Source organism: Dipteris shenzhenensis, chromosome 10 (genome assembly GCF_047967505.1).
Source record: "Dipteris shenzhenensis isolate YYH24624 ecotype China chromosome 10, Dip_SZ_1.0, whole genome shotgun sequence".
Taxonomy (NCBI): Eukaryota; Viridiplantae; Streptophyta; class Polypodiopsida; order Gleicheniales; family Dipteridaceae; genus Dipteris; species Dipteris shenzhenensis.
Window position 1 is genome coordinate 1,518,178 of NC_141605.1, and position 23,954 is coordinate 1,542,131.

At 42.4% G+C, this 23,954-nt stretch overlaps 1 protein-coding gene across 2 annotated transcripts in view; it reads right to left on the reverse strand.

Annotated features, from left to right (window-relative positions):
• Positions 1–2,190: 2,190 nt before the first annotated feature.
• Positions 2,191–23,954, reverse strand: part of CPSRP54 (chloroplast signal recognition particle 54 kDa subunit) — a 47,863-nt gene continuing 26,099 nt past the window's right edge. For both annotated transcript variants that reach the window (XM_087380637.1, XM_087380639.1), the window contains 7 exons: positions 22,052–22,152; positions 4,649–4,786; positions 4,418–4,561; positions 4,183–4,258; positions 2,945–3,030; positions 2,711–2,836; positions 2,191–2,565 (listed from right to left, as the gene is read on the reverse strand). In XM_087380637.1, the coding sequence (XP_087236763.1) occupies positions 2,455–2,565; positions 2,711–2,836; positions 2,945–3,030; positions 4,183–4,258; positions 4,418–4,561; positions 4,649–4,786; positions 22,052–22,152 (782 nt within the window). In that variant the 3' untranslated portion in view covers positions 2,191–2,454. The remainder of the gene's footprint in view (positions 2,566–2,710; positions 2,837–2,944; positions 3,031–4,182; positions 4,259–4,417; positions 4,562–4,648; positions 4,787–22,051; positions 22,153–23,954) is intronic.

Genomic DNA, 23,954 nt, shown 5'->3' on the forward strand with positions numbered 1-23,954 from the left:
TCAAAGGAGACCGACCAACCGACCTGAGGTGTCACCCTTGATGTTGCCCATCAGGTATAGAGGTCCCGAAGACCACGACCCCAACCACATCAAGAGACAGGTTGACAGCTACAAATACGTGACATCTTTGTTTCTTGTCGAAGAGGTACCGTAACTCTTGGATGTGTCCTTCGAGCTTTCTCACTGTCTCCAGGAGTCTCCTGAGAGCTCTGAAAGTGTGCTAAGTTTTTTAGAATATTAGTTTAGCCTAGCACTCAACAAGGGCCTAAGTGAGCCCTTTGCTTCAGTGAAGGCAGCTTGTACGAGCTACTCTGTTCATTGTACTTTTGTCTCATAGGCCCGTGAGGCCTCCCGAAGACGTTCATCTCTCTCTCTCTCTCTCTCGCGCACGTGCGCGGGGCTTGTTTTTCTACCAACATCTACGATTCATGTATATATGTCACATCAATTGTTATCTTTAATACTGGATTCCTTCTTCTCATCGTTGTGTGTGAGGGGGGGGGGGCTAGGAGTTCCATACCAAGATCAAGTTTTCCTAGGATCACTTTTTGAGGGTATCGGATGACGGGACTGATTATCAGGCCCCAATATTTGGAGGACAAGTGAGTTACCCATGCACTGAGGATTGCCGTAGGACAGATGTGAGTCTCGTCACACTAGTTGAGGATTGAAATAGGGAAGGCCGTGGGCACACCTAGAGAGCAACGGATTTGCAAGTTATACACGTTGGTATAGTGGAGACGAGCACTTTCTAGGCAGTTTTCCAGCATATTATGAGATCCGAGGACTTCTACCAAGAGGAGCGCGGATTCAAACCTCTCCCGATTGTTCCACTTCCATGATCAAGTGTGTGTTAGCCTCTTTTTGATGGAGATGCAGCAGCTTAAGGAGACTCTGCTCCACCAGATCAGACAGCAAGAGGAGACGACACCACAAGACATTGCTCGAGCACAAAGACACGTCACTGATTTTTAAGCCTTTGAGTCAACTCCATAACACATTAGAGTAGAGGATGAGGAGATAGTCGACATGAGGAAAGGGCATCTTGGATCAGTGGCTAGAGACGATACAGAGCAAAGGATAAGGAGCCACAGAGGAGGACCAGAGCACGCACGATAGAGATTCAACCAATTGCTACTTTACTCAGAGAAGATCGACCGACCTGAGGTGTCACCCTTGATGTTGCCCATCAGGTATAGAGGTCCCAAAGACCACGACCCCAACCACATCAAGAGACAAGTTGACAACTACAAATACGTGACATCTTCGTTTCTTATCAGAGAGATACCATGACTCTTGGATGTGTCCTCCGAGCTTTCTCACTACCTACTGGAGTCTCCTAAGAGCTCTGAAAGTGTGCTTCTAGGTTTTTGAGATTATTAGTTTAGCCTATCACTCGGCAAGGGCCTTAGCGAGCCCTTTGCTTCGGCACATGTCGGCTTGAACAAGCTACTCTATTTATTGTACTTTTGTCTCATAGGCCCGTGAGGCCTCCCGAAGACGTTCATCTCTCTCTCGCTCTCTCACGTGCACGGGGCTTGTTTTTCTACCAACATCTACGATTCATATATATATGTCACATCAGTTGTTAACTTTAATACTGGGTTCCTTCTTCTCATCATTGTGTGTGAGCATGAGTGCGCATGTGCATATTTTGTCTTCATACACATTCCATCCAATTCATAGTCTTCTTACAAAACCTCTCGTTTTGGCACGTCGATTGTACCTTTCAAGCAATGTATTGTTTGGCATAACATGCCTTTGTTAGACTACCTTCACGCAGTTCATTTGATATGAGTTCACTTCCACTATCTTCATTCACCCTTCCGCAAGTGGGTCAACCTGCTCACCTTCACGTCCCCCTTCATCTCCATTCAATATGCTGTGGTTTCCAAAAGGTGCCTGGAGGACTTCTTTAAAGTTCTAGTCAAAAGTCCTCGAATTTCAAGATTTATTAAATAAAAGTTCCAGCAGGACAAAGAAAATGTCAAATGCATAATTGACATGTTTAGCTCAAAATATTGACTTTGAAGCACAAAAAATAGTTGCTTTTGCAGCACCGATGTTCCCTTTCCCCTCAAATTCATAATCCTTGCAAGATGCTGTTTTCTTTCTCTCTGTTCCTCTTATCTTTTTTCTCTCTCCTCTTCGACATAAAATGTGCAAAACCTGTAATTTTGCTCCACCAAGGATATACAAAGGTTTCCAGGGGTGTACAACGTAGTGACCTCATACAACAGGTACCGTGTTGGAGAAATGGCATTCATCCCCTGATCTCGATTACTCATATGATGAAAATCCAGAACTCGTCGCAAAAAGAAATCCCTACTCATTGGACACCTGCACTACTGTTTGGCATCAAATCCTGAGGTGCATCACCTCGTGACCTCACTATGGTGTACTGCTTTTGAAGATCATGCAAGCAAAAGTCCTGTAATCATTGGATATATCATTCTACTGTTTCACACCAAATCCTTTAGGTGCAGACCCTGCTGAACGTGCCATGGTGTACGGCTTCTGAAGATCACTACGGCTCTTCTTGCGTTTTGCTGTTCCAGGAGGCGCCTGTTTCCCTCCCCAAAAACGATCACCTTTCATGAGTGCTATGCCCAGCACTACTGTCAAGCTTCTTACTTAGCTCCAAATCTGTTTTCAATCTAACTAGCCCGACAATAACCTTACTTCCATACAATCCACACAAGACCCATACCTTGCGAGCTCCCTTAAGAGATTCTTCCAAGTTGTCAAGGCCCGGGATAGTTCCACCTTGCAACATAGACATCAGATTCTTCATCCGTGCACGCATTTGGAAAAGTTGAGACACAATCTGACTGACCTGGAAAACAACCCAACTCACGTACACCATACACTTTAGTTATTTATGTCCAAAATTAACGAAAATTCAGTCTTACGTCACATACTGAATAGAGATGCTGAAAGGTACCTGCTCTTGTGACCTTCCTGAACCAAGAGCTACCCTTCTTCTTCTAGAAGGTGACTTAGCCAGTAACTCTGGATCTTCCCTTTCCTCTGCACAGGCAAAATGTACTTTATAAAAGCCCAAAAATAAAAACCTTACGCTTCTTTGCAAGATTATAACTAAAAGCTTAAAAGAAATCCATGCAGTTAAGATCAATAAGCCACCATTAGAAAGATTTGACGCCATGGAAAAAAAAAGGCACGTAATGGCTATTTTAGCTACAAGCATTGTAACGCAAGGTGCTGCTCCGGTGGGTCTTAAACAATATACAGAAGCCATGTTTATCAACGAAGTCTGCAGTATTCCAAAAAACTATTGTGACTCCTTAAAGCTTTGCAGCTATTGTGATTGCAGGTAGATGACACAAACATGACACCTTCATCAGACTAGAATATATCCAATCTTACAAAGTAATTTTTTTGGGAAATGAACAAAAGAGCAATGAGAAGGCAAAAAGGGGCCACGGGGGGGGGGGGGGCGTTGGATGTGATGGTGGTTTTAAGGATGTTTCTAAGAGATGTGAAACAAAGCTACGAGTAGAAAAGGAAAATAATTCAGTAAGCAAAGCCACAACTATGTTCCCACTAGTAGCCAAGCATAACCTGCCATCTTGGTTTCAAAAGATTTTGACAACTTCACAGAATGGCATCGGTCCTAGCTAGTTTACTCTCTATGAGGTTCGAAGTTCCATGAAAAGCAATGACGTCCAGGAAGGCCAACAGATTCCATATATCTGAAATGAAGCCTTTAAACTATACACCACTCCTATCAACAGGCCCCTTCCAATGCCAATAAGTGTCTTTCAAGGCAATTAATGCCTCGCTTCCCTTACTTCCATATTTCCCCCTTCAGGTTGTACCCGAACTTAATTATGGTTTGACCTGTCAGCATTCCTCAGATTAAGGGCTGCCAAAGACAGGTTTTTTCTTCTTTGCTGTTATCGGCTTTTTCCATACTCCGCACCTTCGGGGCTGCTGTTTTGTATGAAGTTTTTCAAGCATTATAAGAAGGTTCCTTTCTTTGCACCAAAAAAAAAAGGGCTGCCAAAGAGAAAATGCAGATGTTTGAGACATGCATCATGCATGCACCATATTCAACTATGAGCTTAAAGAGAGAATAGAAAAGGAGTCAAAGTCAATCTAAGTGGGGAATAAAACTTGAAGTTATACGTAGCCATCAAGAGATTTTGACAGACAACATACTTGGGGTCATAGAATTTATCATTGACTCTACAATCTTAAGGCTCTTCTCTGCTTCACGAACCTGCTCGGGACTCACCTGCTTACCATGTAGCATTTAAAGCCAGTTAGCCCACCTCATCCTTGCGTGGGGAAAGAGAACTTCAACATTAAGGCAATAACCATTAAGAATGAAAGTGGATTCAAAGGGGCCCAACTAGGGACAATTTCCAAATGAGAGATAGTACAATTCCATAACCTTGCCCATGCCTGGAATCATGCTGACAAGCCGGTTCATAGGCCCCATACGGGCTAGAGCTCGGGTTTGTTTGAGAAAGTCATTGAAATCAAACTTTGCTTCCATTATCTTTTTCTGTAGTTCCTCTGCCTCTTCTTTCATCATCTGCAAGCCACACGAAGGTATATAGTATATGATATCAACATTCATTTCAAGTATTCTAAACATTGCATGATGATACTGATTACTTACAACTTCTTCTGCCTTTTCTACAAATGAGAGAACATCCCCCATCCCTAATATTCGGCCCGCCAATCGATCGGGATAAAATGGCTCCAAAGCCTCCATACCCTCGCCTTGTCCAACAAATTTGATAGGTTTACCTGACACCTGTGCTCTACACTGCTTAGTGGATATTTTTGCTTCATTCTAAGCAAGCATGGAAACTCGAAACATCATGTATCTATCCTTGCAACAAAGAAGTACCAATGACAGCCAAAGCCAAATTCACCTATAGCAAATCAAATTTGAAGACCTTTATACATGCTATGCCAGTTTGCTATACCAACAAGGTAGCAGGAGGTAAGCTGTCATTTTAGGACGGCGATTTAATGCAGTCGAATGCATCAGACCAATTGAAAAAAAACGTTATTATATAAATGTTGATTTGATGTGTATGCCCATTCTTCTTTTGAAAGTCTGGTCAAGGCTGGCATTAGGGCAATACTGCACACTACCAACACTAAAGCCCCATCCAGCTGGTCAGCGAACCTACTGCTTTAAGATTTTCTCTTAACAATGTAGCCGAATGCATCAGACCAATTGAAAAAAAATGTTATTATATAAATGCTGATTTGATGTGTATGCCCATTCTTCTTTTGAAAATCTGGTCAAGGCTGGCATTAGGGCAATAGTCACACTACCAACACTAAAGCCGTATCCAGCTGGTCAGCGAATCTACTGCTTTAAGATTTTCTCTTAACAACCTATTTCCCCACTTCACTCATACATGAAAGTATAACCATTTCATAAAAAATACAATTAAAACCTGTGTGTCTAACCAAATCTTGGCCTCCCAACCCCCATCAATTAAAAATGTTAAAGGCATGTACAAATGGGGCTCCTTACAACATGCATATGTTAGCCCAAAATCAATATTGTTCAAAATGAAGCAAAGCCCAAATTGATAAGTTTGTGGAATCTCCCAAGGGAGGAAAATAAACGCACAAACAAACACGTGGATGATACAAAAGGACTGATCCTCCATCCCTAACTGATAAGTTAGGGAGGAAAATAAACGCACATCAAACAAACATGTGGATGATACAAAAGGACTGATCATCCATCCCTAACTGATAAGTTAATGAATACTTTGTTCAGCAGCCCGTGTTAGCTTGTCTTGTCAGTCTGCACATCCCTGTAGTCAGGACACATGCCATCTATACACTCATGAATTGTGGCAGCATACAGCAATGACAAATGGCAATGGTGTCAACATGTGTGCCAAACACATCATGATAGCAATATGATTCACCAGTGGCAGTCATAGAAAGTGGCTTCCCAAATCGAGACCTCTAGAGATATGCAAGTCTTTAATAATGTCACAAGATACTTTCAGAATTATATCAACCCTTTTAGGGCTCACATTTTCAGATTAGATTGTCCATTTGCCAAACCCTCTAGCATAACAGTGCTAACCCTCAATGACTTAGCTTAGTTTCCCCTCCTTTACATTCTTGCTGTCCAGCATACAAAAGATCTTTGAACCATGTGAGTGAGTAGTAAGATTGAGCCATTGCAGACTATTGCAAGACCTGAACTATGCCTTGTTGTCATCAGCTTGGGATTATCTTGGAGTTAAGGAAAGGAGCTAGAGGTGAAGGCCAAGCACACCCTCAAAACATGTGAACTATATTACAGCATCCAAAAGATTAGATTGTTTGCATTAAAAGATTTAACTTGTACAAGGTTGACGTGGGGAAAGGACCATACAAACCTTACCCCCCAGATTTTAGTCCCATTTGACGTGACATGAAAATATTTGTAAGAAGAACATTGGAACAAAAAGTTAAGCCAATGCCTTGGCAAAGGATAATAAGGTAAGAGCTCCATCACAAGCAAGATTCAAGCCAAATCCCTTAGCAGTAGATCATGTAACAGACAAGTGAGCTACATAAATAAATGAGAAAAATTACAAATAAAAATACCTTAGTAAGCAAAGCTATGCTTATGTTCTTATCGATACCCGAGCATAAGCTGCCATCTAGGTTTCAAAAGATTCCGGATCTCTAGGGTAAACCCAGTGCTTACTAAGCTTTGAATTTCCAACATAAACAACAAAACTTTGATAGCAAAAAGAAAGAAACAAAGCAGAAAATAAGAATAAGAAATGCTAGAAAAATATGATATGATATGATTGTATTAAAGTATGCTTGAGACCCTTCAGGATTATGGATCTGGTGATCACTATTAAATAGAAGTGCTCTTTTACATCCGGTGAAAGAAAACTTTACAAAGCTGCTATGCCATGAGTCCTTGCTTAGCTAGCTTTTGCACTAGTCCAAATACTTTGCTGCAATGTTCCAGGACTTCCTTTAGGTAGCTCCCCAGCTATTTGGTTCGTTGTTCCACCAGGTTTTTCAGGTTGCCCTGCTGTCACAATTTTTTTCTCTAATGTGTGCATAGGCTCGACATCTTAGGAGCACGTGCTGCTAATTTTCTACCTCCCATATGAGGCAGATTTTGTAGATTCTTGCATCTCTTGGGATCTTGGGTCTTGTCCACTTGCCCCACTCCACTCTAGGTTATGCAAGTTGGCCCTTATTTTGCAAATTAAATGCCCTTTCAACATTGAGAGAGAGAGAGAGAGAGAGAGAGAGAGAGAGAGAAACGAAGAAAGAGGATTTATTAAAAGTCTTTGAAAGACCAAAGAGTCTATGAGACTACAAGAAACCTGATACCATGATCTGAGGGGCGGAGCCGCTAGGTGGGCATCAACACCCATGATGAGTACAAAAAGAAAAAAACCCATAATCGCCTGAAGTTTTGTTGATGCACGAAAAACCAGATTTGGGAGTTGGTGGACTTTCCTTTTGATAAGAAAGCGAATGGCATGATTTGGATATACAAGCTGAAACCAGCCTCAACAACGTAAAGGGTGGTAGGATCCACTTAATTACAGCATACATAGTAAATTGACAAGTAAATATGCACCACAAAACAAATCGCAATTTCCTTGGGACAGCCTGAAAATTCCTGAAAACAAAACCAAAACAGGACGCAGTCACCTGGCACAGCCCAAAGGACCTGGAAGAGAAATCGCAATCTGCAGAGGACACCTTGGCTGAAATTGGAATCTGCAGCAGGCTCGTGGATCAGGTGTGATTTCCTTTCGCAGCCCTAGACTCTAGCAGCACCTAGCAGGTTCTAACAGCTCACAACTGATGATCTCGCTCATTCTGGACAATTGAACCCAAAACAAGAGCTCTGGGCCCATTTTGTAGTCCTGTGCTAAAATTAGCAATTTTTAATTGCACCACTCTTTTGGGCCCCCTGTTGCACACTTTGGCCCTAGGAATTAATTGCCTAGTAACTGGGCGCACATTCACTATTTCCAAGGGCCCACTAGGGAATTTTAATTCCCCAAGTCCCGCCCCATGGCTGGACCCTCGCGCCCCAGAGGCTCAAGGCAATCACGCACAAATTACGAGAGTCGCAAATCAAAAGTCCCATAATTTCACGTCCTCGTGACACAAGCTCAATAGAAAATCAAATAATAGGTACAAATCTCGTTTCGTGGCAAAGGGCTATAGACAACAAAAAGGCATAGATTATGATGAAATCTTCCCTCACTTCTCGTATGACCACTGTTAGATGTGTGGTTGCATTGGCCACATTTGACGGATGGACGATCCATCAGCTAGACATTAAAACTTCATTCTTGAATGGGGACCTTCAGGAGGAGGTCTATGTTTCTCAGCCCATCAGATTTGTGGAACTTGGCAAGGAAGCCAAAGTATGCAAGCTGAGAAATGCCTTGTACAGATTGAAGCAAGCTTGGTATGCAAAGATAGATGCCTATTTTACTAGCAAAGAAGTGCAGAATAGTCCATGTGAGAGCACCCTCTATGTCAGGAAGACGGGGATTTGCTCATCATTGTTCTCTATGTCGATGACATGCTGCTCACTGGTACTAATGCTGCAAAATTTGCAGACTTAAAGGCTGAATTACAGCAGACATTTGAGATGTTAGATTCGGGGTTGCTTCACTACTATTTGGGAATCCATTTTATATAGGACAATAGAGGCATTGGGCTGTTGAAGTCCAACGATATTGGTAAGCTCCTGTAATGGTTCAGATTTTAGAATTGCTAGCCCATTTCTGCTCCTATGGAGCCGGTCTTAAGATGTCTGTTCACGATGCCAATGACCCTTTTGATGCCTCTGTTTATTACAGCCACGCTATGGGATGCCTATGCAACGCACATCTTGACATTCAGTATGCAGTGTCTTCGTTGAGCAGGTTTATGCACAGCCCAAAGACATCATTTTGGCAAGTTGTGAAGTGTGTGTTCTGTTATCTGCAAGGCGCTCGATCTCTTGCTTTGGTTTTTCCCAAGGGGGTCACTTTCACTTACATGCTTACAATGATTCAAATTGGGTTGGTGATTTTGATACTCAACAGTCCACTAGTGGTAACTATTTCTTTCTTGGACACTTGTGCATTTCTTGGTTAAGCAAGAAACAGTGTACAGTGAGCATGGTATACTTCTTACCATCATCGGTAGGGTCTTATTTATGCCATCTGTAGTATGGTGATGGATCTTCGGTATCCATATAGTCACATCAATGACAAGATGCTGGGAACTAATGCATGAAATGGACTTCACACATCCGAGGAGTTACCATGTCGTATGACAATATCTTACCAAATCACCCTCCACTTGATATTAAATTATCAAAATGCCATACAAATTGATGACAATTCACACATCCACAAGAGTTTTTAACACCCATTGGGTCTACAGTACCCACGGTTTCTTCTTGAGACCTTCAAACTCGTGTGAGGGTGAGCCTTGGAGTGTTGGGCAATGATGCCTTATACCTAGATGAATCTAGGAACATTCCCAAACTCATCCTCTAAAAACACAACATAGTGCAGTTTCAATCTCATGATAGTCACTCACAAGGTTGAAAACCATAAACTTCATCATGCATGGCAGGGACTAGCTACTATGACATCCCCACTGACGTCATCAGCGCCCAACAGTGGGTGTAGACCATAGTATAAAAATATGCTCTCACACATACAAATCCACACACCCACACATACTTGAGCATCCATTTATACAAAGTCTTCGTACTGAGTATCTGTCGGCACTCCGGAGGTGAAGGGCAGACTTGGAGTGTTGGGCAATGATGCCTTGCTTAATGAGGGCTAATCAAGATAACATAGAGTTTGCACGTGAGGCATATGTGATCTTTAGAACTTGTAATTAATTGTGTGCATGGGTAGAGGAATTATTGTGAGTGTGAGTGGAGAGAGAGCAAGAGAGTGAGCTGAGAGCTTGAAAGCTTAGTTGCAATAGAAGAGTGTAAGAGATACAACTAAAGGAGTGAGATAAGGTTTTGTCCTAGTGACAAAACCTTAGTAGTCACTAACCATAGTTAGTGGACTAACTACGGTTAGGGGGGAAAACCTCTTAAAGAGGGAAAAGTGTCCCTAACTAGCTTATTAAATTACATTGGTCATTGCTGAATTATATCTATAATTCTAACACCCCCCTGCAGTGCCAATGTCATGTACAAGGATGATTAATCACCAAACGGATATAAGTTCAGGGCACTGCGAAATGCCTCAAACTTTTCACGTGGAAGTGCTTTGGTGAAAATATATGCAACATTGTCATGTGTGGACACAAAGATCATACTGACCTCTCCTGCATGCAACTTCTCTCTGACGTAGTGATAGTGAACCTCAATGTGCTTCATGCGAGCATGAAACACTGGATTCTTTGCCACTACAATGGCACTCTGACTATCAGTGAGAATTGGAGAAGGACCCTCCAATGACAGATGAAGATCAGCAAATAGACGACGCAGCCAGACACATTCAACTATTGCTGTGAAAGCTGCCCTGTACTCAGCTTCACATGATGAGGTAGCCACTGTAGATTGTTTCTTGCTCAGCCAGGAAATGCAAGCTTTACCCAAAAAGAAACAATTGCCACTAGTGAACTGCCTAGTGTCATAATCACCAGCCCAATCTGAATCATTGTAGGCATACATCTGCAAGTCACCCCCCTGGGAAATAACAAGCCAAAAGACTTCGTGCCCTACAAATAACGGAAGATGCGCTTAACTGCCTGCCAATGCATAGTTTTTGGGCTGTGCATATACCTGCTCACCTGAGATACTGCAAACTGAATATTATTAGGTCTAGTGTTGCAGAGATAAATGAGGCATCCAACAGCCTGACTGTAAACTATGGCATCAACTGATTCTCCTGCATCATGCATTGTGAGTTTCAGCCCCGGCTCCATGGGAGTGGTTATGGGCTTACAATCATGCATGTTAAATCTGTCCAAGAGTTTCTGCGCATACTTGGACTGAGACATAACAGTGCCACGTCTCTCTTGAGAGAACTGGATCCCCAAATAAAAGTGAAGCATCTGACATGTCAAAGTTGGTCTGCAAATCAGCTTTGAAATCTGCAATATTATCTTCATTGGACCCTGTGAGCAGTAAGTCATCGACATAAAGAACGATGACTAAAATTTCCCCCCCATCCTTCTTGATGTAGAGGGTGCTCTCAGTAGGACTATTATGCAGCCCCTTGCTGGTCAAAAAGGCATGAATCTTGGCATACCATGCACGAGGGGCCTGTTTCAGCCCATACAAAGCTTTATTTAGCTTGCATACCTGAAGTGCATTTTCTGAAAAGCCTGGAGGTTGTTTGACATAAATCTCTTCCAACAAGTCTCCATTTAGGAAGGCTGTTTTAATGTCCAACTGATGAACATTCCACTCAAAATGTGCAGCCATTGCACATCCGGGATGTAGGAGTAAAAGTCTCCTCATAATCTATGCCCTTTTTTTGAGCATAGCCTTTGGCAACCAGCCTTGCCTTGTATCTGTCAATGGAGCCATCTGGCTTCCGTTTCACCTTAAAAACCCATCGTGTACCAATGGCATGTTTACCTGGTGGCAAGTCTATGACATCCCAAGTCTGATTTTTCTTAATGGACTGCAATTCATCGTGCATGGCATCATCCAATGCACATTGTCCTTTGCTTCTTCGAATGTTGCAGGCTCCTCCTCATCGAGAAGAGTACCTGCATATGCTGATTCCACTGAATTAGCACCTTCCATGTGCCTTACTGCACTGCGAGTCCTACCAGGTAATGGAGCATCAATTTTACTCTCCCTGAGAGTCTGTAACAGCCAGTTTGGGACTGTTTTTGCTGCATGTATGTCTGCAATTTCTTGCTGAACCACCTGTTCCACTGCCTGTGGAGGTGGCAAGACATCCTGTGGCTGAACTAGAGAATTGGGAGGTGGCTGTAAATTCTGATTTGCATCAAAAATATCAGCAGGGGAACCCAAGGCAATGGGTAGCAACCCCTCAAAAACATCCTCTGAAGAAGAAGGCATATGAAATTCAGCCTAAGTGTGAGCTGAATTTTCTGCAAATATCACATCTCTACTGACAATGATCTTGCGTGTAGCAAGATTGTAGAGACGGTACCCCTTGTTGTCTGCACTGTACCCAACAAATATGCACTTAATTGCCTTATCTGACAACTTATGCCGAAATTCAACTAGCACATGAGCATATGCAAGGCATCCAAAGACATGGAAATGATCCACTGAAGGCTTTCTCCCATTCCAGACTTCATAGGGAGTTTTTGTTTTCAAAGCCTTACTGGGAGACCGATTTAAGATGTAGTTGGCACACATTAGACCTTCAAGCCAGAATTTGTGAGGCATGTGTTTGCTTTTCAGCATACATCTGTCCATTTCCATAAGAGTTCTATTTTTCCTCTCAGCTTTGCCATTTTGCTGAGGGGTCAGCCTCACTGTGAGCTGATGCACAATACCCTTGCCTTTCAGAAAAGCATCAAAATCTGCAGACAAGTATTCCCCACCTCTATCTGTGCGCAATGTCTGTAGCTTGAGTCCAGATTCATTTTCAACCATGGCTGAAAAGTGTTTAAACACCATGAACACTTCTGATTTACGCTTCAGCCCAAAGACCCAAGTGAAATTGGAGTAATCATCAATAAAAGTAACAAAGTAGAGATGACCACCCAATGATGGAGTCCTCATGGGACCACAGACATCACTGTGTATAAGCTGTAATTTTCGGACAGCTTTAACTGAACCATCCTTTTTGAAGGGGAATCTATGCATCTTGCCTAAAATGCACCCTTCACAGGCATGTGGAGGAGGTATCTCAAGAGGTGGCAATGCATCAACCATAGAGTGCTTCTGAAGTGTCATCAAGCTGTTGTAATGCATGTGGCCATATCTGGCATGCCATAACTCTGCATTCTGCATGGCAGCAATAGGAGTAGAAACTGCAAGAGCATGGGCTGCTCTTTTCTCAAAAAGATCAAGCTGAAAAAGCCCACGCAGCAGAGTGCCAGATAATCTCAAGGCATAATCTCTGTCTCGGACAGCACATTTGTCATCCTCAAAGATGACCTGAAATCCAGCCCTATTAAGAGTGGACACTGAAAGGAGATTCTTGGTGATACCAGGCACATACAAGACATCTGAAAGTCTGAAAACTGAGCCATCAATGGCGGTAAGCTCAACTTCTCCTGTACCACGTACTGAATATGACGAGTTGTTGGTACAAGTGACTTTCTTACCAACGGGAGGTGGATGCAAGGAAGTGAAGAGACACTTCCTAGAAGTGATATGCTTGGAGGCACCGCTGTCAAAATACCAAGTATTCAGTGTTTCATTGACACTGAAAGCTGATGCATCCGTGGAAGGATCATAACTGCAAGTCAAAAAGGCATATGTATCATCATTACAAGTGGCTGTACTATCCCGAGCATCTGGAGCAGCCAGCCTAGAATCTGAAATGCAAGATAAAAAGGCATAATCCTGTCCAACAAAGTTGGCTGCAACATCCCCACTGTCAGATGCATGAGGAGCTGAATCTGAAACAGCCATACCGGAGCTGTTTTTCTTCTCTTTTGCAAGCCTTTTCCTGCACTCTGCAATGTGATGACCTGGCTTTTTGCAGTAATGACAAAAACCCTTCTTCTTGGGCTTACTTGCATCATTCTTAGCCTTTTGTGAAGGCTGTCCTGACCCACTGGAAGGCTGATTTACTGGTGTCTTTGCCTGTCCCTTTGTTTTTGACTTGAACTTTGAGAGCATAGCTTGTTCACCTGCACGTGAAGCCAAGTTTTTCCTAGTCTGCTCTTCCTGAAGCAGAAGTCCTATCAACTCATGAAAACTGAGAGGATTTGCACCCCCCCTCAATGATAAGTTCAGCGAGGTATGAAAGCTGAGATAAGTCTCAGGAAGAGAATTCAGAGTGGAGGTAATCATCTCTGAATCAGGAATAATCTCATCAATGTTCAATAATTGCTCTCTGAGATCCTGTAGCTTTGTGAGGTGGATTGACATGGAGTCACCCTCTTCCATATGTGTATTACTTAACTCTCTTTTCAAGAAAGATACCTTGCATCATTCCGGGCTGCATACATGCTTTCTAAGATATCCCACGCTGCCCTCGAGGTCTTACACGACCGGATATACGGAATGATAAATCTTTTCACTGAAAGAGAGATGCATGACAAAGCTAAGGCATCCCGTGAATCCCATCTCTTCTGCTCTGGAGTGGTGGCTACAGCTGCACCAACAACCTGTCCTGCAGCTGCACCCTGTGCACGACCTCTTCCTCCTCCTTGCTGTGGGGAGAGGTATTAGGTGCCATACCTGCTGGTCGGATCTCAACCCCATTCACATAATCCCACAAATTACGAGAAATCAGAATATTGTGTACCATAAAACTCCAGAGGGAGTAGTTGGTACCATCCAACTTGTCTTCATGTGAAAGACCACCGGACTGGAAATCATTCTGATTTTGCTGGGCCATATCTGAGAAAGAGATTTTAGCATATGCAAAACTGAATTCCCTTATTGGGAATGAAATGCACAACTCCCAAAAAACACAGCCAAGCACTGGCTGTAAATGCAACTCAGATTTCTGCACTGGCACTGTCAGAAATCTGTCCAAGCATCAAAAACTCTCCAGAATCTGCCAAAATTGCTGCAAAAAACTTCAAGAAAGGCAGTGTGAACTGAAATCTCCAAAATTGCTCTCCCAACACAAAAGCCCCAAAATAGGCCTGAAATTGCAACCAGAAAGGGGCAAATTGATCAAAAGCCCCAAATGTTGCAAAAATTGCGCTCTGTCTGCAAAAGCCCCAAATTTCACTGCGAAATTGCAGTGTAATCACAAAATCCCCAAATTTCTGCAAGAAATTGTACTGCAAAACTGAAAGCCCCAAATTTGAAGCTTGAAATTGCAACCAGAAAGGCAAAAGCACAGAAAGCCCCAAATTTTGCAATTTCAATAGAAAGCCCCAAATTTTTGGGCTAAACCTCTGAATCTGCCTGCAATGTCTGCTTCACAAGCAACTACGAACCCGAAAATACCCAAATGACTGCAAAAGACTGCAAATGTCTACACAGATACCACCAGATCTGCAAATGTTGCAGAAGAACTGCAAGAATGCCTACCAAGGAGGCTGGATGGCGAGTATGTACAGATCTGCAGTACGGCAGAATGTACAGATCGAGGCAGCAGGTACGGATCTGCAAGTACAGATCTGCAGGTACGGTTTCTGCGACGGGACTGTACGGTTATGGACTGTATGGTCGTGCGGAGACACACGTGCGGTACGGACGATGTGTACGGCATTGCTGTCACAGATGTACGGCGAACGTACGGACTAGCTGCAGGAGCTGTACGGAATGCAGTACAGGAGCTGTACGGGAGTTCTTCACGCGCAGCTGTACGGCGACGAGCTGTACGGAACAGTACGGAAGGCAGCGCAGGTTTGGACGAGCAGCACATGTATAGTGCGGGACTGTACGGAATCAGTCCGTACATATTGTACAGACGATCTGTACGGACGACGATGGCGATGAAGCAAGAGTTTTTGAGGATCTCCAACATCTAGATGTACTTCGGACCTTTTGTGAGAGACATTACTTGAAGGTCAACCTTGGTAAAACAAGGTTATAATCTTCAACATGTCTAGGAATCATTCATAGAGAGCAGTTCAATTTCCACACGTTGCTAGTTGCATGCTATGCTATACATATCTGGGAGTGCTCTTCTCCAGCCTGATCTTCACAATGAGACCAATTATGCAAGCCAAAGTGAGTTGAGGCTATGCCCCACTTGCCACGGGGGACGAGCATTTTCCGAGCAAAATCTTCCGAGCGTCCGAGCGAAGGAAAAAAAAAGCTTCCAACTATGCAAAAATATGACAAAAATGGATCAGAAGAAAACATAGTTTCACTTAGAAATATGAAAAGTATTATAGGAATGCCTATTTTATACACGAATATTTATGTGAATCTTTGGGAATGGTGAGAACATAATGGGATGGCTTTTGAAGAAACCCACATGTAGAGTAGACTTCTCTATGAAAATTCCCTTATGATCCTTCTTACAACTTTTTACTTAATAGGGGGTGACATTGAAAAACCTCTCTCAACCTATCTTCATGAAAGGGTTTCTCCAAAGAAAACTCATTGAAGCAAGCCATCAAGCTAGTTTCGCCAGCGAAACCCCTTTGAACAAGGTCTTTCAAGGTAGTTTCGCTGGCGAAACTACCTTGGACAGCACTTTTAAAAGTGACATAACTTTCACATCCAATGTCCAAATATAGTCATTCAGCCACTCAAATTGATCGGAAAACCCCATTTGAGCACATCTATGGGGTTATATTTTGGAAAACCTTGAATATATAGTATTAAATATTACATATATTTTATGAGTGATATATAATCCCAAGTTAATACTTATTTACAGTAATTTAAACTTTTGTAGAAACATGTCCATAAATATCTTGTTATTAATACTATAAAAACACTTGAAAGATATTGCCATATGATATAAATGTGTTTAATAAGTAATTATTTATGTATAATATTATTATATTGAGAGTGATTATGAGGGACGTTTCTTAAATGAATTATTTTTCAATACTTTTTTAAGGTAATAACAAGGGTACAAAGGGATGTCTATGAATAAGAAGATTTATGTTATGTAAAAATGAATGAGTTACTAGTCTGTATAATTTTATGATAAAGGGATCTAGTTCTAATGAAAATAAAAGTGTAAAAACTATGTTTCCTAAAGAAATACTATTTTTAAAATCTCTTGAAAAACACGCTCGTATAAACCTGCTCATAGGTTTTTGCTCGTAAAATTGATGCATCCCTTGCCACGCTCGCCCCAATGCTCTCACTCACAGTTCCAAGATCCCATACCAACTCTCTTCTCTTTGACTCTCTCATTCGCCTAGCTAGTATGTATAGCAGTCCCAATTGGGAGCCTAACCTATCAAAGATGGATGGTCTCACGTAGAAATGCTCCACGTTTTACTACTTGCATGGATGATCTGTAGTAGGCCTTCACTCCCACATCACATCCTCATGGTTGAGTTGAGAGTCGTTCCCCTTCAGCTTGACGAAGCCTTCGAGATGATCACATACCTCCATCAAATTAGAGATTTCGTTTCCATGACCTCACACCGATGCAAGTTACTATGGCTGGCCCTATCCACAATGCGCATGCATGACATTAGCGGCTGAGGGAAATCAGACGTGTTGGTATGCTCAGACATGCAATTAGTTTGCGAGTCTTGAACTTCACATGGATATTGCCACCGTGCAGTAAAGCCTCAAGGCACCCTTTGTTCTACTTAGTTATCATGAGGCAAACCAGGTCATTTGTGGGGCGATCTCATACAGCTACACACGTGTAGGACCTAGTTATCACCCTGTTCCTTCGCTTGATATTTAATTATCAACATACCGTACAGAGTCATGATGCTTCACACATCTACAAGAGTTTCCTAACAGCCGGAGTCTAAAGTACCCGCGGTTTCTTCCTGCCACCTTCAGACTTGCTTCGGGGGTGAACCTTGGTGTGTTGGGCAAAGGTGCTTGGCTTAATGACAGATCAAGATTACATAGAGTTTAGCCATAGGCAGATATGAACTTCAAAACCCATAATCTTTGGGTGTCAAGATTAGCACTTTGATCACTCACATGCACATTAGTTAGGGCAGATTGAGTAGTAACTCATGGTTTTAATTTGGATCAGTTTTGAGTTATCTAGGTCAATTTAGAAGCCTAGCAAGCTTAAGATCGTATATGTTCTAGGCCTGTTTGTTTAATTACTTGGGTACATGAGTAGCAGGGTCATGGATCAAGAAATATTAAAAAGATTCTAGGTTAAATAAGTATTAAAGCTATGATTTGAATAAAAATTAGCTATTCTACTTTTAGCTGCTAGCTTTTTCTCTTGGCTTTCTACTTTTAAGCCCTTCTACTTTTAGGCTTTCTACTCCTACTTAAAGGCAGTCTCACACACTAGTCAAATCAGCAATTCGTTATCTAGCTTACACCTGTTTCCTGCAAGCTCTTTCAGCTTTCCCACACTTGCCTTCCTCACATCTAGCACGTGTGCTTGCTGCAGAAGGCATCCTTCTTGATTGCGATTTGATTTTGGAACAGCCTCAAGCACTTGAGCCATGCATGGCAGTTTCCACATCCAAATAAGAAGCAGGTCAGCAATTCGCAGCAGCAGCTTTTCCCTCTAGGCAGATTTGCAATTTGTTCTAGTCATTCTCCTTCCCAGCATTGACCTTTTCCTGGCAGCCCTACTTGCAACTCTTACCAATGTCTACTTCTACTCCTTCTCCGGCTTGACATTTTTCTCATTCACCTTCAGCCAGCCGTGATTCGCTTTTGGCTGTTTCTCTTATCCAAGTTGTCCCAAAGTTTGCTTAAATTCGGTTTTTTTGGCCTGTTGCTGACCTGTGATTGGAGTTTTGGGCTGTTTATGCCTATTGCAGCCATGATTTTTCCCTCGTGTTACATTCTGGAGGTAAGCCCACGTACATCTAGCCTATCCTAACTAAAATATAAGGGTTTTTCTTAGATTAGAACTGAGAATTGCTAAGAGTTTTTCTACTACATCTATTGGGACTAATGAGTACTAATGCAGAATGTCATGTCTTTCCAAAATCCAAGGGTAGAATAGCAAGATGCTGGCTACTCTGCATAGCCGAGTTAGAAGCTTCACAGAAGGAAAAATTATTATCAAGAATGCTTCTACCATGCACAATGGTATCGTGAATTAGATCCGAAGAGTGGGCTGCAAACGTTGACTGATTGCTTTGGCCAAAATTTTGTAAAATGTCCCCAATAAAGTCATGGGCCTCCATCAAGAGGCACAAGCAAATATTCAGATCTTCGCAGATGATACTATGGCCTATTCGCAAGAAGATCAAAATAATGTGTGGCACCTCCTTCGAAACCTGTATCTCTTTTGCGTCGCCTTTGGATCGAAATGTAGGCAGCACAAAACCTTTGCCATCAGGACTGATTATGGTCCACCACCGAACTGGCTAAAGGATATGGATGTGCAAATTATCCATCGTGGGCGGTGGGCTAAGTGCCAACCAACGGAGCTCTGTCGGTCGAGAGGTGCGAATATCACAAGGATCTGCCTGATAGCTTTGGTCGCTCAACTTTTTTTTGGAGAAGGCGTTTTCGACAAATCAATGAAGGTTGAAAACGTGAGTTGGTGCCGTACTTGGGCGCTCCACTTGGGATAGGAGTTATGCTTAGGCAAAGGTTCCAATGGTTCAAGGATAAATTCAGAGGTAAGCTCGGAAATGGGGGGGAATCCCTTTAGGATGGAATGCCCGGCTGTTGTTGGAAGCACAATTTTAAGTGAATTGCTTGATAAAACTTAGAATTTTAGATCGCCATGGAGACTGAAAATAACATTCACTACATATCATTCAGAATTCACACAAAGGTTAGGGTTTAGAGAGAAAAGACACAAGTACCCGATGGGGTGTGAATGCAGTGCACCCCTACCAAGGATAAACCCTGGTATATTTCCGCATTTTAATGATGCAAGGCCTCGATTACAATAGCAGTTCAGATCCTTGGACAGAAGTCATGGAAACCTGGAAGGCCTATCAATGTTCAAAATTACAATGCTCTCTTTTGACAAGGAGTCAAAATAACAGTATATGGCCACTAGCAGTCCCTGGAGGTGTCCAGGTGTTAAAAGATTGAGGCTGAGATCAATATGATCATGGTATGGGCACCGATCTGACTCTAAGTCTCTGAATCACATAGAGTAGATTGGAGCTTTTTTAAAGGTACCCTAGCCTGTTTTGGATTCTCTGATACATGCATTGCAGGAGTTTCCTCCTTACACATATCAGCCTATAGCCAGGTACTCAACAAAGGAGAAAGAGGGGAGAGATTTCAGATTTCTAGATCCGTCCACCGTCAGGGATGCCCTCTTGCCGCTTTTTGTATTCACATGTGGTTGAAGCAATGAGCTGATATTTTAGATCCCAGGCAGACATTGTTGGGCTGAGACTTCCTCTCATACAAGATGAGGAGCTCTTGGATAGTCAGCTGGCTGATGTTACTGCTGTTTTTTGGAATGCCAACACACAGAACCTCACATCCTTCAAAGCAGCCTTGGAATTGTTTTGCCTTGCACAAGGTGCACACATTAATTGGAACAATCTAATGGTTTTTGGATTTGTGATGAGGACACCCCAGCTTCAAGGCTGATTTTGGTTTACTTGGATCTAGAGGGGTGTCCTTGTCAGCTATCTGGGTTGTCAGGTTGGAATGGGCATATCTCCATCATAGCAATTTGCTCATGTGCTTGACAGTGTCAAAAGGAAGCTTTTTTGGAGCTCAACCAAACTTGACCTCGCCTCCAAGGGTAGTGGTGGTCAACCAAGTTTTGCTGGCCACAACTTGGTTTGTTCTTGTTGGTGCCACTCTAGGAATTGCATCACTCAGCTCAAAAGACTCAATAATGAATTTTATTTGGAGTAGTCTAGATGGCTCAGCAGATACCCAAGCCAAGGTGGCATGGGAGACTCTGATTCTACCAAAATGGGAAGGTAGACTCGATATAATAGATCCAAACTTGCAACGCAACGCCTTATTATGCAAGGTGCTGGTTAGAGGACACTTGACACAAGGATTTCTTTAATAGATGCATACAATCATGCACTCCTTCCATTGGTAGAGATTGGAATGATAGTACTAGATGGATCTTTACATCAGTCCATCTCAGAGTTCCTTCCTCTCCTTTTATGGTTGCTATCTTGAAAGCTTAGGCCAGCTTTAGGAGAGCACTCTTCAGAGACTCCCCCCTTCCTCTCGGGAAGAGATTGACAAGCAGCCCGTCATGTGGAATGATATATACTTGATGAGCATGACAGACCACTAAGTACTTCCCACTATATGTAGTGGTGCTCATGGGAGATTGGTCCTGCTCCCTCTATAGGTTCTTGGAGGATCTTCAAATGCCTTCCAGATAATCACATATCCTAGTTAGTAAGTCAGCTCAGAAAGAGTGCAAGAAGAATCCAGCAAATTGATGCAGCCATACCCTTGGATTGGGATCTGCAGAAAACCTTTTGGAAGAGCCTCTAGAAATCCCTCATGAATAGAAAAATCACTCTTTTCTTTTAGCTCTCTATTCATGGAGGGATTGCAGTGAACTAGTGGAGGTTGAGGTTCAGGACAGATTCCACTTGTCCTCGTTGCCTTTCTACTTATGAATCTATTCAGCATTGCCTATCAAATTGCTGATAGGCGAGGACCACTTGGAAGAGGATCGCTAGAATTTTGAGCACCTTTACTCATTCTCCTTTCTTCATTACATGGGGCTTAGCAGCATGGCTTGCCCTTTCGAGGCCTCAGATATTTTACGAGAGACACGACTCTTCTTGGGCTCTTTCGATTGTCATGTTCTCTGAACGATGTTCCTAGCTCTTTGTATAGAACTTGCACATGCTTCTATGGATACTTCGTGGCAAATTCTGGCAAGCATAGCAGCATGGCATATTTGGAAATCCAGATGTAAAGAGGCTTTGCATGGTTCCCAGGCCCACCCAAGTCACACATTGGTGATTCTAGATAGACACAGGACACACCTTCATAGCCATTTGGGAGATTATGCAGGGACCTTCACGAGTAGCCTCTACTAGGAGGAATGCTTTCTTGAGGGAGTGGAGTGGCTCTCGTTTCTTCTCCGAAACCCCGCAAGGTTGAGGTGGAACTATCAGCCTCAACCTTTGTTATTTCCAGCTCCTTTACTACAGAAGCTTGACTTTATATTTTTTGCCTTGCATGATGTACTACCGCCTTGCTCTTGGAGTTTCACTCATACTTAATATATTCAGATCTCTATTCTTAAATTTTTTCCAAGCTGAAGCAGATTTCATTTGAACTGTCAAGCACCAACATTGAAGGACATTGCAAGTCATCTACCAACAGCCAAATAGTATTTAACTGTCAAAATGGAACAAAATTAATAAACAAATCAGCACTGACTTCTTTAACACTTAAAGCCGCTCCCCCTCTGGAATCCCCATCAAGCTTAGTCAATATAGCTCCAGTTATTCCTATCTCCAGATTGAAAGCTGCCACCAAGGCTGTTCAGGCACCAAAATACCACAAGATACATAAGAAATTTGCTTGCACAAGCCATCATTTCTTAAGAATGTATATTTCTCTCATACAAATTATGACTTCATACAGCATCTTTACAATACATGGCAGGACTTCCACAAAACCCACCTCCCCTACACAATTCTACACAATTATTTGCATCTATTGGACAAAAAGATAAATTTAATATGAAAAGCAAGCCTAGCATGAGGCTTACAAAGATTTGCAAGTCTAGCCTCACCCTCATGCCCCTTTCAGACTCTACATGTGTCATATTCAGGAGTGTGGCAAGTTTATGCCAGGTGAGTTGGCACAAAGACAATTTTATTTCAAAAACTGCAAAAATGGTTATTTATCTAAACTTATAGCATACGTATTAGTTTGCACAAGCAAGGGGGGCAAGGCAAAAGAAGGGGGAAGGGGGTGTGTGTGTGTGTGTGTGTGTGTGTGTGTGTGTGTGTGTTTGTGTGTTTTTGGGGGGGCAGGTTTTGTTTGTGTTAGCAATTTCCTTCCCCATATATAGGATACAAGCAAAATCCCAAAAGGATGTCATTGCATTCAATGCAGATAAAAATGCGCTAAGGCCGCTTTTTGTATACTAAACAGCATGCACATCATGCAGCACACAAACACAGACAGAGTGTAAATCAAACGAAATGAAAGGTTCTAATAGCGTCCAAAAGATGCCCAATAAGAATGCAGAACAACCAAACAAAAGACACCTATATATTCATTGCTGCAGCTCTAGATAGCTGCTCCACTTTACTAGACTGGCTTGCTTTCAGGAAGAAAAGAAAATTGCAAATAAATTTTCACTGGTTCTAAATGATCCAATAACTTCCTATTATGCTTAATGTGTTTGCCATGCTCTTCCACAAGATGTAGAGAGTCACACGCCACAAGTAATAAACCCTGAACTTGCCCCAACTTGCCTGCATCCACTGCAAAAAAGCAGATTCATCATCAACCATTGTCACTTACAAAGGCTTTCAACCCCTATGCAACTAGCATCCCTCCTTTTACTTGGAAACACCTCCATACCTTACGAGTTGACCTTAAGAGAACCTTAGCCGAAAAATCATCTATCTGTTTTGTTAGATTATGAGTAGCATGGAATGAGCAGACCACGGTTTTTCCCCTAGCGCCAGTATCAGGCTAGCTTTCTTTTGTCGAGGATATATTCCTCTTTTTGGTCATTCTTTGTAACATAATTCTTGTATGCTCAATACATCTCTACATTTGTTAGATTATGAGTAGCATGGAATGAGCAGACCACGGTTTTTCCCCTAGCGCCAGTATCAGGCTAACTTTCTTTTGTTGAGGATATATTCCTCTTTTTGGTCATTCTTTGTAACATAATTCTTGTATGCTCAATACATCTCTACATTATGGTGTTCTTCTCTCACTGTCATTTCCCAACATTTGATATCAGAGCCCTACTCCTCAATAAGATAAAGCTAGCCTTGCCTCAAGAGAGGTTCTCCAAAAAAGCATCTACCTTTCAAGGACTAACACTTGACGGGAGCTGCCCAATGTAAAGGTGGTAGTAGGCGTCTGCTTGATGATACAACCATTTGTCTGGATTCGGGAGAAAAACACATATTCTCAGAGCCACCATCCGTCACAGCCTGCAAGCTGCATGAATTTTTTCATCTATTGGGAGTCAAAGACACATATTCTTAGAGCCACCATCCACCATAGTCTCTTAGTTCCACGATTTCTTGTTTCGCTGGGAGTAAAAAATGCATGTTGTCAAAGCTACCACCTACCACAGTCCAGAAGCTTC